General features: G+C 35.0%; 1 protein-coding gene across 2 annotated transcripts; it reads left to right on the top strand.

Moving 5' to 3' along the window:
• The first annotated feature begins 2,083 nt into the window (after positions 1-2,083).
• On the top strand, positions 2,084-5,894 carry LOC132796273 (fibrinogen-like protein 1). Of its 2 annotated transcripts, none has more exons than XM_060807381.1 (3): positions 2,084-2,254; positions 2,324-3,525; positions 5,842-5,894. In XM_060807381.1, the coding sequence occupies exons 1-3, from the start codon at positions 2,174-2,176 to the stop codon at positions 5,879-5,881; spliced, it is 1,323 nt and encodes a 440-aa protein (XP_060663364.1). In that variant the 5' UTR covers positions 2,084-2,173; the 3' UTR covers positions 5,882-5,894. The 2 variants fall into 2 exon arrangements, with proteins under 2 accessions (XP_060663364.1, XP_060663363.1); XM_060807380.1 differs by lacking the exon at positions 5,842-5,894 and adding an exon at positions 3,595-4,187.
• Positions 5,895-12,537: the final 6,643 nt, after the last annotated feature.

Below are 12,537 nucleotides of genomic sequence, written 5' to 3'. Positions count from 1 at the left end.
TGGATTTAACTGTAAACTGCGTACACGGTCTTATCAGTAAGTTGTTGCTGTTGGCCTGCGTTGCCAGATCGCGCGAAGCGCATTTCGCCAGGCAATGCAAAGTTGGCGAACATTTTGGCAACGTTATTGCGCCAGCTGCTGGCAGTGCATTTATTTCAGCTGCTGCAGCGCAAGTGTTGAGTGAACATGGGGAAATGTAGACAGGCTAAAGGGGGCTTTGATGTGAGGGAGGAGGAAAAAGAGGGGTGAGGGACGGGGCAAAGTTGTTGTCGCTGTAATACTGGTAAATGGCAAACTGCAAACTGCTTAAATGGCAGCACAATGTGTGATAAATGTGCTGGCCAAGCGGCAGCCACACACATACACACACACACACACAGCATTAGAAGACGACACACATGCGCACTCACACACAGTCACGTTGCATACAGAGCAACGTCAGTGGCTGGTCATTGAGGCAGAGCTGCAGCACTCATAGATGTAAATAGCACTCGAAAATTCCTTTGGGTCTCTTGGATAGCTTCAAGTGAGTGTTCGTGAGTATCTGCATTGCATGTGTATGTCTGTGTGTGTGTGTGTGGGTGTGTGTGTGTGTGTGTGTTGCAATAACAGGTTGCATGCAATACAGACAGACAGACAGAGAGTGAGAGTAAGGAGCATTGGGACATCGCCTGGCAGCGGCATTAACATAGAGAAACACTTAAACATCTTTGACTGATGGCTATGCAACCAACATGCATTTGCAGCACACACACTCACACACACACACACACACACACACACATGGCGACAAATATAATTTTTATGATTTATGTGCGTCAGTTTGGCATGGTAACAATCGGAGCACACTTAGCAACGCCCATTGCAATTTATTGCCTCTGACTTGAATGTTTCCTCTTCGCTCTGCTTTGCTCTCCTCCCACTTCTCTCCTTCCTTAGAAGTGGGCAATAGTACATTGAGCCACTCAGCGCCACTCAGTGGTGTTTAGCCAAGCTCCTCAAGCTGTCAACAATTAAATGTCGAAACTGTCAAATTAAAAACAAAAGAAAAAGAATAGAAAATCAAATTGAACGAACATTGTTTTGCCGTTTGAGCAACTATTGACACAATGACAACGGGAATGCGGCGGCTCTTCAATCAAATTTGCAATTTAACAAAGCACCAAAGTCGAATGTGAAATGTTGGGTATGCTCTTTGCGCACATACTCAGCACATACTATAGCTTTATATATTATATATATATATATATTATTAAATGTTGTTCACAAATAAAAAACAAGTAAGAAAGCTACAGTCGAGTGTGCTCGACTGTGAGATACCCGCTACCCATTTTGAATAAAAGCTAAATATTGCGATATTATTCTCAAAATATACCGAAAATACTACAAATATACTAAAAGTATATCAAATTTTGTATATAGATATAGTACCGCATTCAAAATATACCATAGACGGCACAATGAGCCAGATTGTCGGCCAAAGCAACTAAGACCCTAGTAAGTATGCGTTTTTGCCCATACAAAAGTATTTCTTTAATTACTTCGACACCTTTTATCTGGTCGCAACCAAATTTTCAGGAATCACAACTACTATAGTTATTATTGTATATGCTAAGATTCGCGACTTTAGCTTCATTACGCTGTCCGTATGAACACCTAGATCTCAGAGACTATAAGAGATAGAGCTATAATTTTTTTTCGACAGCATTTGTTATGTTTGCACGCAGATCAAGTTTATTTCAAATTTTGGCCACGCCCACTCCCGCCACCTCAAAGGTTGCAATGAAAGGTTGCAAGCCCGGCATGTTATGGTGCTCGGGTTCAAATCCCGATCGAGAATACATGCATATTTGTTTGTTTTTTTTTTGTAATATTTTGAGATTATTACCGCAATATGTTGCTTGTATTCAAAATGGGTAGCGGGGATCACACTCGACTGTAGCTTTCTAACTTGTTATTTTTTTGGAATTCAAAAAAAATTAAAGACAATCATCCGACATTGAAATCTCTTCTGCCGACTGAGAGTCTATACCGAGAATATAGGTTATCATTACTTGACCTCTCTCGCTCAGATCTATTGAGCGGAATCCACATCCGCTTCAGATTTTCACTGACTTTAACGAAATATTCAGTTCCAAATTTATTTTGTTTGCGAGCAGTCGAAACATTTAAAATGGGCAGAATAAAATTTAACGGAGTTTTGTTACTGATGGTCCTTCAAATATTCTTGGTGACTACAACAACTGGAAATGAAGTGAGATTAAAGACATTATACTAAGAAGAATAAAGAGTGATTAAAGTGTATACGTTTTCTTCCTATCAGACGTGTGAATCAGATCAAATAATGAAAGAACAGTGCCACATTCATACTTATAAAACTGTCAAACCTTTGCTCGATTATATTAGACAGGTTAGAAATGAGTTAAAACAGGGTGAAACTAAGGAAAATCAGATAAGTAAATTAAATTCTGATCTTATGGAAAAATATCATGAAATTGTAAGAATTCATGAAACATTCATGAAGGAGGCAGCTCTATTAAATGAGTATAAAAACAAAGTAATTAAAGGGAATAACGATTTGCAATTGTGTCAAAATAAAGTTGATAAATCTGAATCTGAAATTAGTTCACAACAAAATATTATTCTTAAATTAGGAAAACAACTATCAATCAACTATAAATCCACCAACTTAGAAAATTGTCAATTTCAATTAAAATCTCTTAATTCTAGATTAATTAAAAAAGATGAAAATATAAAGGGATTTAGTGAGATTATTAAAAATAACACAGAACATCAGAAAACACTTGAGTTGGAATTAGAGAAAAGTAAATCTATATTAATAAAGCATGAACAAGATATTCAGTTATGTCGTTCCGAAATGAACAAATTAAATAGTACATCAGAGAACATTAGAGAAGAACAGAAAAAGATTCAATTGCAATTAAACGAAAGTGAAACTAAGCTAATAGATAAAGTAAAGGAAAATCAGTTATGTCAATCTAAACTTGATAAATTAACTCCCACAACATGCATCTCTTTCAGAGAAAATACAGGAGTTCATCAACTCAATGTCTCTGGCATAGGTTTATTCAATGTTTTGTGCGATAGTCAGTTAGCTGGACCTGGATGGATTGTAATACAACAACGAGTTGGGGGAAATGAGAATTTCAATAGGGATTGGGCAACGTATCGCAAAGGTTTCGGTTCTTTTGAAAGTGATTTCTTTCTTGGATTAGAGAAAATTCATCGTATCACGAGCTTGCAGCGTTTCGAACTTTACATACATTTGGTTGCTGAGAATGGAAGTACCTACAACGTTCGTTATGACGACTTCAAAATATCTGATGAAGATAATGGATATGCACTGAGTTTGAGTAAATTCAATAAAACTATTATTGGGGATGGCATGATATACTCTGGAAACATGAAATTCTCAACATTCGATCACGACAACGACAAAAATGATTATGTTAATTGCGCGGACATACATAAAAATGGTTGGTGGTACGCTTATGGTTTTGATTGGTAAATATTGCAAATTTTTATTTTCGAAAGAATACACATAGTTATAGATTTTTGTTGTTTCTTATTCAGTCCTTTAAATGCACCATATACATATCTACGTTGGTGCGACGATCGGTATACTTCACTTAAAGAAGTTAAGATGCTAATTCGCCCCAAAGAAGCGATGACGAAGTGATAAACTGAAAAGCTGAAATTCCCATATCTGACTCAATTATATAATCATTTTTATATAATTGGTGCATTAAGAAATTGCGTTCTGAAAAAGAAAACGATCGACTATTTAATGCAGCGATTTATCTTTGAATGGAAATAGATCAGTTTTTATTGCATTTAATTTATGTTTTGATGTGGCAAATTTTAAGTCTCTAGGCGCTTTCAATAGAGGTGCAAAAACTTAAAAGTCAGTAAACTTATGATTATCCTGTATATATCCTCTCAGTCGAACCTTGAATATTAATGTAATTTAAGAAATGATCTACACATATTCGTTTCGCATCTAAACATAAATGAGACAGTTTTGTTACTAATAATACATAAAAATTTTGTTTTTGCAACATTAGTGGAGGAAAAGGTAATAATAATTACACAAAGCTGTGTATTATAGTGGGTGCTATAAGTGTATTTATTTTCATCTTATTATACAGATGAATTCGACCAACAAATGGAAGAAAAGTGCCGGATTTATAAATATACAAGTAAGAAAGGTATAGTCAAGTGTGCTCGACTGTGAGATACTCGGTACCCATTTTGAATAAAACCAAAATATTGTGGTATTATTTTTAAAATATGCCAAACATGCTACACAAATACTTAAAATATACCAAATGGTATATTTGGTATATCGATTTAGTACCGCATTCATAATATACCATAGACGGCATAAAATTACGCTTTTTTTGATTTGCTGTCGAAAAAAAATGATAGCTCTTTTTTTTATAGTCTCTGAGATCTAGGTGTTCATACGGACGGACGGACAGACAGACAGACAGACAGACAGACAGACAGACAGACAGACAGACAGACAGACGGACATGGCTAGATCGTCTCGGCTGTTGACGCTGATCAAGAATATATATATACTTTATAGGGTCGGAGATGCCTCCTTCTACCTGTTACATATATTTCCTGCCGGCACAAAGTTATAATACCCTTCTACCCTATGGGTAGCGGGTATAAAAAGTGTATTTCTTCAGCCATATGTTTGTAGATAATAATATGTTTATTTTATTGCACATTACTCATTATATTTACTTAGAAGTAATATAAAATTTCTTCAACCAAAAAAAATATAATTTGTAAATCACTCTAAAATTATTTCAACATTTAAGGTGAATTTTTAAAAAAAATTTTTTTTATTTTCAATATCCAAAACAAGTTGGAAGTTCGTCAGCAATAAAATACTTTTTAAATTCTTACAAAATTATAATATATTTGACTTTATTTATTAGATTTTTGAGCACATTTTTGATGTGATATTTAAAAAAATAGGTAACAATTTCTTCAGCCATATGTCTGGCAATCATAAAATACTTTTTGAATTACTAAAAAATTCTAATACTTTGCACTTTATTCATTAGATTGATGTTCCATCTTTTTTGTACATTTTTTTTTGTATTCAATTTAAAAAATAATTTTAATTTGTTTTGTCATATGTTTGCCAAAATTAAAATGGATTTGTGTGAATTATTCTACTCTGCACATTAGATTAATGTGCATTATTATTGCTAGTTTTCGCACACAGTAAATTACTCGCAAAAAATTGCGTTTTGCATATTTTGAGCACATTTTGAACTCATGCACAATTAACTTGACACCAAACACGCAGTTGTAATAAATATGAAAAGGTACATTAAGAATCAAATACGCAAATAAATGGAACCAATGAATGCTAGACTATAAAATACAAATTATTGCAATTACAATAAATAAATGATATAACCCAGTCAAAGTCAAAGTGAAAGCAGCTTCACTCACTTCTGTTTAAAGAGAGAAATAAATATGCAAACATAAATAGGAATGATTTTGTTCAAGATGAGAAATTCATATATGGTTTCATTGAGTCGTTTTCTTTTAGCGTTGCGTTGCGGTTGTTTTGGCGCTTTGCCGCAGCGTTTAAGGACGTGAAGTCTCATCAGAATCAAATTAAAAATTTAATTAAATTTTGCGTGATTGATTGCACTTGGCTGGGTGGCGGCGTCTGGCGAAGAAGAAATTGGGAATTGGGAAACGAAACAGGAACAGCGCAATTTATGTTGGTAGCTGAATGATTTTTCAAGTTTTTCTTCTTTCTTTTATTTTTTTTTTTTTTTGTGACAGGCAAATAGAAGACCGACAAAAGCAACGTCCGCACAATTAAAAATGAAAGCGGCTTAATAAGTTTACTTCACGTGGCCTTTGATGAGCCAAAGCACACACACACACACACACACACACACATACTTGCGCAGCGACAAATGAAGCAGCAGAAAGATTGAGGAGAAAAGAAAAAAATACGTTCGCTCAAATTAAAAGACACTTTTTGGTTTCATGGGACATGCGTGCCAATTGTGCTCACACCCAATGTCCACGCCACGGCCCAGAGTTAAGCCCGGCGGCAATGGAACAAGGCCAACAGCAGCATCAGCATCAGCAGCATCAGCAGCTGGAACTGGCCAAAGAATAAGCGCGTGGGCTTTGCGTTAATGAGGCAATGCGTCACTGGGTACAACTCCCTGTTACCAGAGCTCCTAGCTTGGGAGCTCTCGTCAAGTTCATCAGCATAATTATCCATGGCATTGACTTCATCAGCTAACGCATTGTCATTGTGCCTGTGTGCCACTGAGATTTGGCTGGCCGAAAAATTTGCTATTTACTGACAGTGGGCCACGGCCACGCCCACTCTCCGTGCGACATTGGGGCCACATAAAGTGTGTTAATTGTGCAGATTTGCCAGCAATGCGAACGATAAAGAAAATAATGTTTTCGGCTTAAAAAGATAAATCGCAAGGACATCGAGAGGAAGCCGCAGGCGGACAGCAACAGCAACAGCGACAGCGACAACGAGAACGATGAATTTGTACAGACAAGGACAGGCCAGGACACGACAGGACCCGATAGCCAAATAATTATTGCAGTAGTAATTAAGTTGTTTTACTTCTCATCTTTTTTTTTCGTTGTCGTCCTTTTATATTTTGTGTAAGCATCTTGCTTTCGTGCGTGTGTGTGTGTGTGTGTGTGTGTATGTTTGCAGAAAGCCACCAACTGATGTTCTCACACTTGAATGTTGCCCACAGCCATCGTTATTCGTTATTGAGAGCTTAAAGCCAAAAGACAGCCATCATTTATACGATATTTTCTCTTTTGCTGTTTTTTGTTTTCGTTTTCTGCGAATCTGCATTTTGTCAACATAAATTACAAACACGTTTCAGGCATTGCATAACTCGTTTCTGAATTGGCATAAATCAAACATATCGCAAAAATAAAATCGATAATAGAATGAATTAAATTAACAAAAGCAAAGACTGTTTTGTTTCTTTTTTTTTTTTTTGTATTTTTGTGTTTTTCGTTGCAAATCAAAATAAACGAAAGTGATTTAAACTACCATAGAAATGCAAACAAAAGCATTCATAATACGTATGCTTGATGCAAATATTACGTATACGCATACAATTGAATATATTGGAATTATACGTATGTAAATTTTTTATACTCAGTTAAAACAAAAAAAAAAGAAAAACTAATATTTATTAATAATTACAAACTTATGTGCAATAAAATTATTCATGCAAATAATAATTTGACAAACAAATACGAGAATCTAAAACACCGATTTAAAGCCTCAAGTAAATGTTTAAAGACACATTTCTGCATTTGATATTTCAAATGTTCGATGTGCTAAAGTAAATACGTCAACATCTATGCCCAAAGTATAAAGAAATTGTGTGCAAGTAAATAATAAAAAGTTTAGACGTTGCATACAAATGATTCTAATCAATTTACTATAATTGAAAGAGCACTTCAATAAAGTCCATTTTGTTGCTAGCAACTATAAATAAAATAGTATTAAAAATATTAGCTTCTTAGTGGAAAAAAAGAGAAACTTTTGGATGCCTCAAACATTCTTACCGATATTCCATTAAAGCAGTTATGTACTTCAAGTGGCTGGGTAGAGTCTGCCACATTTACCTCGACATACTTTGAGGACGTGTAATTAAGTCCGAGAAAATTACTCACGCAACTAATATCTTGCAGCATACTTTGACTGCGCTTAATATTTCAGCCATATTCTCTTCGAACTTCAAAGGACATCTATCCCAAGGATCGTAAGAACAACCCTACGTTGGGTATCTAATACTTGTAATTTTTTAGTTCCGTTGGCCAAATGAAGAATATATAAATTAGTAATTCAATGATAACTCGAGAATCACAAGGACAATCGGAAGGACAAAGTTCTCAACAATACGCTTCGATTGAAACAGGACTTGCAAAGACTAATCAGGACACGAACGAGATATAAGTTATTTTCTGTATTCATTTTATCACGGATCCTGTAAGAATCTTGGTCCTCCTAAATGCAGCAATCAGTTAGCCATTATACGATATATTCGTGTGGCAAGGGACATCACGATCGGCATTCAAGTGACCGAGATATAGGACACTTTTTCAACGATAATTTTTTACCTCCATTCCTCCATTCAAACTCCAGAATATCTTGTGAACTTAAAGAATAAGAGGAAAACTATAAAAACTATCCGAATGTCTTTTAATGAGTTGATAAATCCTTTTCTTACACATCGTTATATATATAGCTTGCCAATACACACCCTGGTCTCAGGGCTACGGTGAAGGTGTCAGCCTCTCCGAGAGAGAGAGAGAAAAAGACAAAGAGAGAGAGAGAGCGAAAGAGAGAGAGAGAGAAAGAGAGAAAGAGTGCAAAGCGCAAAAGTCATCGACCAATTTCCAAAAACAAAATGCAAATCGTCTGTCAAGCACACTCGCACACACACTCGCACACACACACATACGCAGAGGCCACTTATTTATTCCGTATTACGCATTATTCAAAACGCTCCCAGCCTGCCTTCTGGGTAAGTGAAAGAGACTCATCCTCGGAAACCGAGAAAGAAAAAAAAGTGCGCAAGCGGCAAGATGAATTTTACTGTATGCGTGTGTGTGTGTGTGAAAAAGTAAAGGCTGCAGAAGGAACATTGGAGCGGGGACAAAGCAAGCCTTCAATCAATCACCGAGGTTGACAGTTACGCAAATATCAATCAAAAATAAATCGCATGTATGTAGCAACTTGTTTGTCAGGTGGGCGGGGTCCTCTATAGCTTTTGCGTTCGTTTTGTGTTGGTCCTTTTGCTTCTTTCTTGGCCAACGCATCCAACATCTTGGCCCCTTGCATTAGCTTGACGCTGCCAGGCGGCAATCGACTCTGATTTTGATGCTGATGGCAACGAGTTGCTGCTGCTGCTTCAGCTTCAGCTTCTGCTTCTGCCATCTGCCAAAAGTCAATGCCCAAAAACTGTGTGAGAAGGCAGTTAAGTTTTTGCCAGTTTTGTGGCATACTGTCTTTTCTTACATTTCTTATTGCGCCAACTTAGCATTTGATTAGGGCGTGGCAAGTGTGGGGCGTGGCCACAGAGTGAGAGAGTGAGCAAGTGAGCGAGAGCACGTGTGGTTATCCCAACACTTTCGGCCTTGATCTCACCGACGACCGAAAGCGGCAAACACTGCAGCTTTTTGCTGCCCTCACATTTGTCACTTTAAACACATGGCTTAACTTGCGGCATACACACACACACACTTACACACACTTAAACATCACACACATGTCAAGTATGCTACTTACAGTTGTACCCCTTTTTGGCCTTATTCCAAGGTACTGAATGGCTTTTCAATACCCTCGGCATTTAAAAAAAAAAAACTTAAGTGTTAAGACTTAACTTTGTATGTCATATTTTCCAATACTCTTTTGGTTTATATAAATTTTAATACAAAATCATTAAAGTTGCAAATTTAGTATATTAAACATATAATTTTTAAAAGCAAGAATCAGTTTTAATGAAAATATTGAAGCTACAAGAAAGTACTGTATTGTCTCAGCTAACTTCACATATTCTTATAATGCAATGTAAGTTGTAAATTTAGTACATTTAATTTGTAAATATATAATTTAATTATTGTATTTTATTTTCAGAAGCAATATTTAATGTTACTCAAATAATTTTAGACACACAAATCTCTCAGACAATTTCATATTTTTTCAAAGGCAATATTATTATATTAAATATCTAAATATATATGTATATTTTATTGTTTGTATTTTGCATAAATATTTTTAAAACCAATAATAAGTTTTACTTATATAATTTTAGCACTAAGAAAACACTTTACTTTTAAGCAAAAGTAAATCATCATAATAGTTATAATGATGAATAAAATAAAAAAACGGAAACACAAAAATAAACATAGAAGTGATATCAATAAATAAAGTTAGCTTATAAGAAATTACTTTCTTATTTTAAATGTATTTAAAAATAATCATAATATGATTGTGCTGAATATTTAGAAAAATAATACAATATAGAACTTCTTATTTGGACTGTTCTAAAATTTCCAATGTACATTTCGGAGAAACATTATCTAGACTTTAATAGTTGTCTACTCAAAATTGTCTCAGTCTCTCCCGCTCTCTCTCTTTCTCTATCTATATCTCTATCATTCTCTCTCTCTACTCTTATATTTTGTTCATTTCAAAGCAAAGCACACACAACTCAATTTATCACTGGGAATTGAAGCCATATGCTAATTGTTGCACACATTGCCAGAGGTATTTCTTTGTGTCCAACTAAGAATGAAAGTGAGTATGATACGAACACTAAGAATGAGTATTATAGCACTCGCTTTTTGCACTCGTTGTCATACACACTCGGTTTTTGTCAAGTTGACTCACCTGTGTTTTTTCTCGTATTTCTATTTTTTATTTGTATTTTTTTGGGATCCCGTGACACTGGACCAAAGAATATGAATAATTTATTGTTGTTGTTGTTGTTATTGTTGTTTGTGGTTGCAACTGCGACTGTTAGTGCGCTGCTCAGTTGTTTGGCAACAACTAGTTGCCAGTTGCCAGTTGGCAGTTGCTCATTGCTCGTTGCTCGCTTGCTCGCTTGCAGAGTCGTAGAAAATACAGAAAACGGAAAAAGCAACCGCAGCAAAGCGAAATGTAGCCAAAGTTTTTCTTGCGGCTTTTTGCATTGTGCCTTTTGGGTCAACTAATTTATGCGGCCAGCTTGTTTGTTGGCTATTTGCAGTTAGCTGTTAGCTGTTAGCTGTTTGTTTTCTCTACGTCTGTGTGTTTGAAAAAAAATGTTTGTTAATTGCTTAAATTGCATTTGCTTTTTACACGCATTTTAACTAATTAAATATTTGCAAATCTGCAATTATGACGCATTGCTAACCAAAGAAACCAAAATCGCTTTTCAATTGTCACATTCTATTTTATCAATTAAAAGCTGCTAAATTGTAGGAATTAACTGAATGTTTTCAAATTTGGAAAATTATACTTAAAACTGAATTAGTTTATTTATAGAGCAATATAAAATCTTACAATTTATATTAGATTTACTAATTTTTTTAAAAGTGAATTCATTACCTAAATTAAATGCAAATAGTAACTGATTTTCTTTCCATATCTCTTTTTATACCCGCTACCCATAGGGTAGAAGGGTATTATAACTTTGTGCCGGCAGGAAATGTATGTAACAGGTAGAAGGAGGCATCTCCGACCCTATAAAGTATATATATTCTTGATCAGCGTTAACAGCCGAGACGATCTAGCCATGTCCGTCTGTCCGTCTGTCCGTCTGTGTGTCTGTGTGTCTGTGTGTCTGTCCGTCCGTCCGTATGAACACCTAGATCTCAGAGACTATAAGAGATAGAGCTATAATTTTTTTTTCGACAGCATTTGTTATGTTTGCACGCAGATCAAGTTTGTTTCACATTTTTGCCACGCCCACTTCCGCCCCCGAAAATCAAAAAAAATCGAATAACAAGCGTAATTTTAAAGTTAGAGTTGCGAATTTTGGTATATATAATAATAACTATAGTAGTTATGATTCCTGAAAATTTGGTTGCGATCAGATGAAAATTGTCGAAGTTATTAAAGAAATACTTTTGTATGGGCAAACACGTCTACTTACTAGGGTTGTTGCTTTAGATGACAATCTGGTATATTGTGCCGTCTATGGTTTATTTTGAATGCGGTACTATATCAATATACCAAATATACTATTTGGTATATTTTTAGTATTTTTGCAGTATATTCGGTATATTTTGAGAAAATTATCGCAAAATATATTTCTTTTATTCAAAATGGGTAGCGGGTATCTCACAGTCGAGTGCACTCGACTGTAGCTTTCTTACTTGTTTGTTTTATGTTCTATAAAATATCTTTGTTAATAAATAAACTAGTTTGAGAGCTACAGAAGCAAGTGAGAGTATGCTCGACTGTTAGATACCCGATACACATTTTCAATAAAAGCAAAACATTGAGATATCGCGATTCTTTAAAATATACCAAATTAATATACATTAAATATACTAAAGTATACGCTAAACGATATTTGGTATATATAATTTATAATATATATAATTATATATTTATTAGTAAAATATACCGAATATATTAGTTGGTATTTTTTATATAATATATATAATATTTACTGGTATAAAATAAAGAAATGCAATTAATATAATTTCGTTCAATACATATCTATGTTGCATGTAAAGTGGCAATTCAATTCTAATGTGTTGGATCCTTAAGCTAACGAACGCATTTTGAAGACTTGTTCAGCTATGCAGCAAGAAAACAAGAACAGGATGGTGGGGTGGGGGAAATAAAAGAAGCAAGCGAGAAAAAGGAAAAGGAAACATGAAACTAACAGACGGACTTGACATTTTGCATGAAAAATGTAGTAGCATATATAAACATAGAAATGCACACACACATACACGCATGTGGAGCAGGTGGGG

Source organism: Drosophila nasuta, chromosome X, assembly GCF_023558535.2.
Source record: "Drosophila nasuta strain 15112-1781.00 chromosome X, ASM2355853v1, whole genome shotgun sequence".
NCBI classification, from domain to species: domain Eukaryota; kingdom Metazoa; phylum Arthropoda; class Insecta; order Diptera; family Drosophilidae; genus Drosophila; species Drosophila nasuta.
This window is presented reverse-complemented; position numbering and strand designations above follow the sequence as displayed.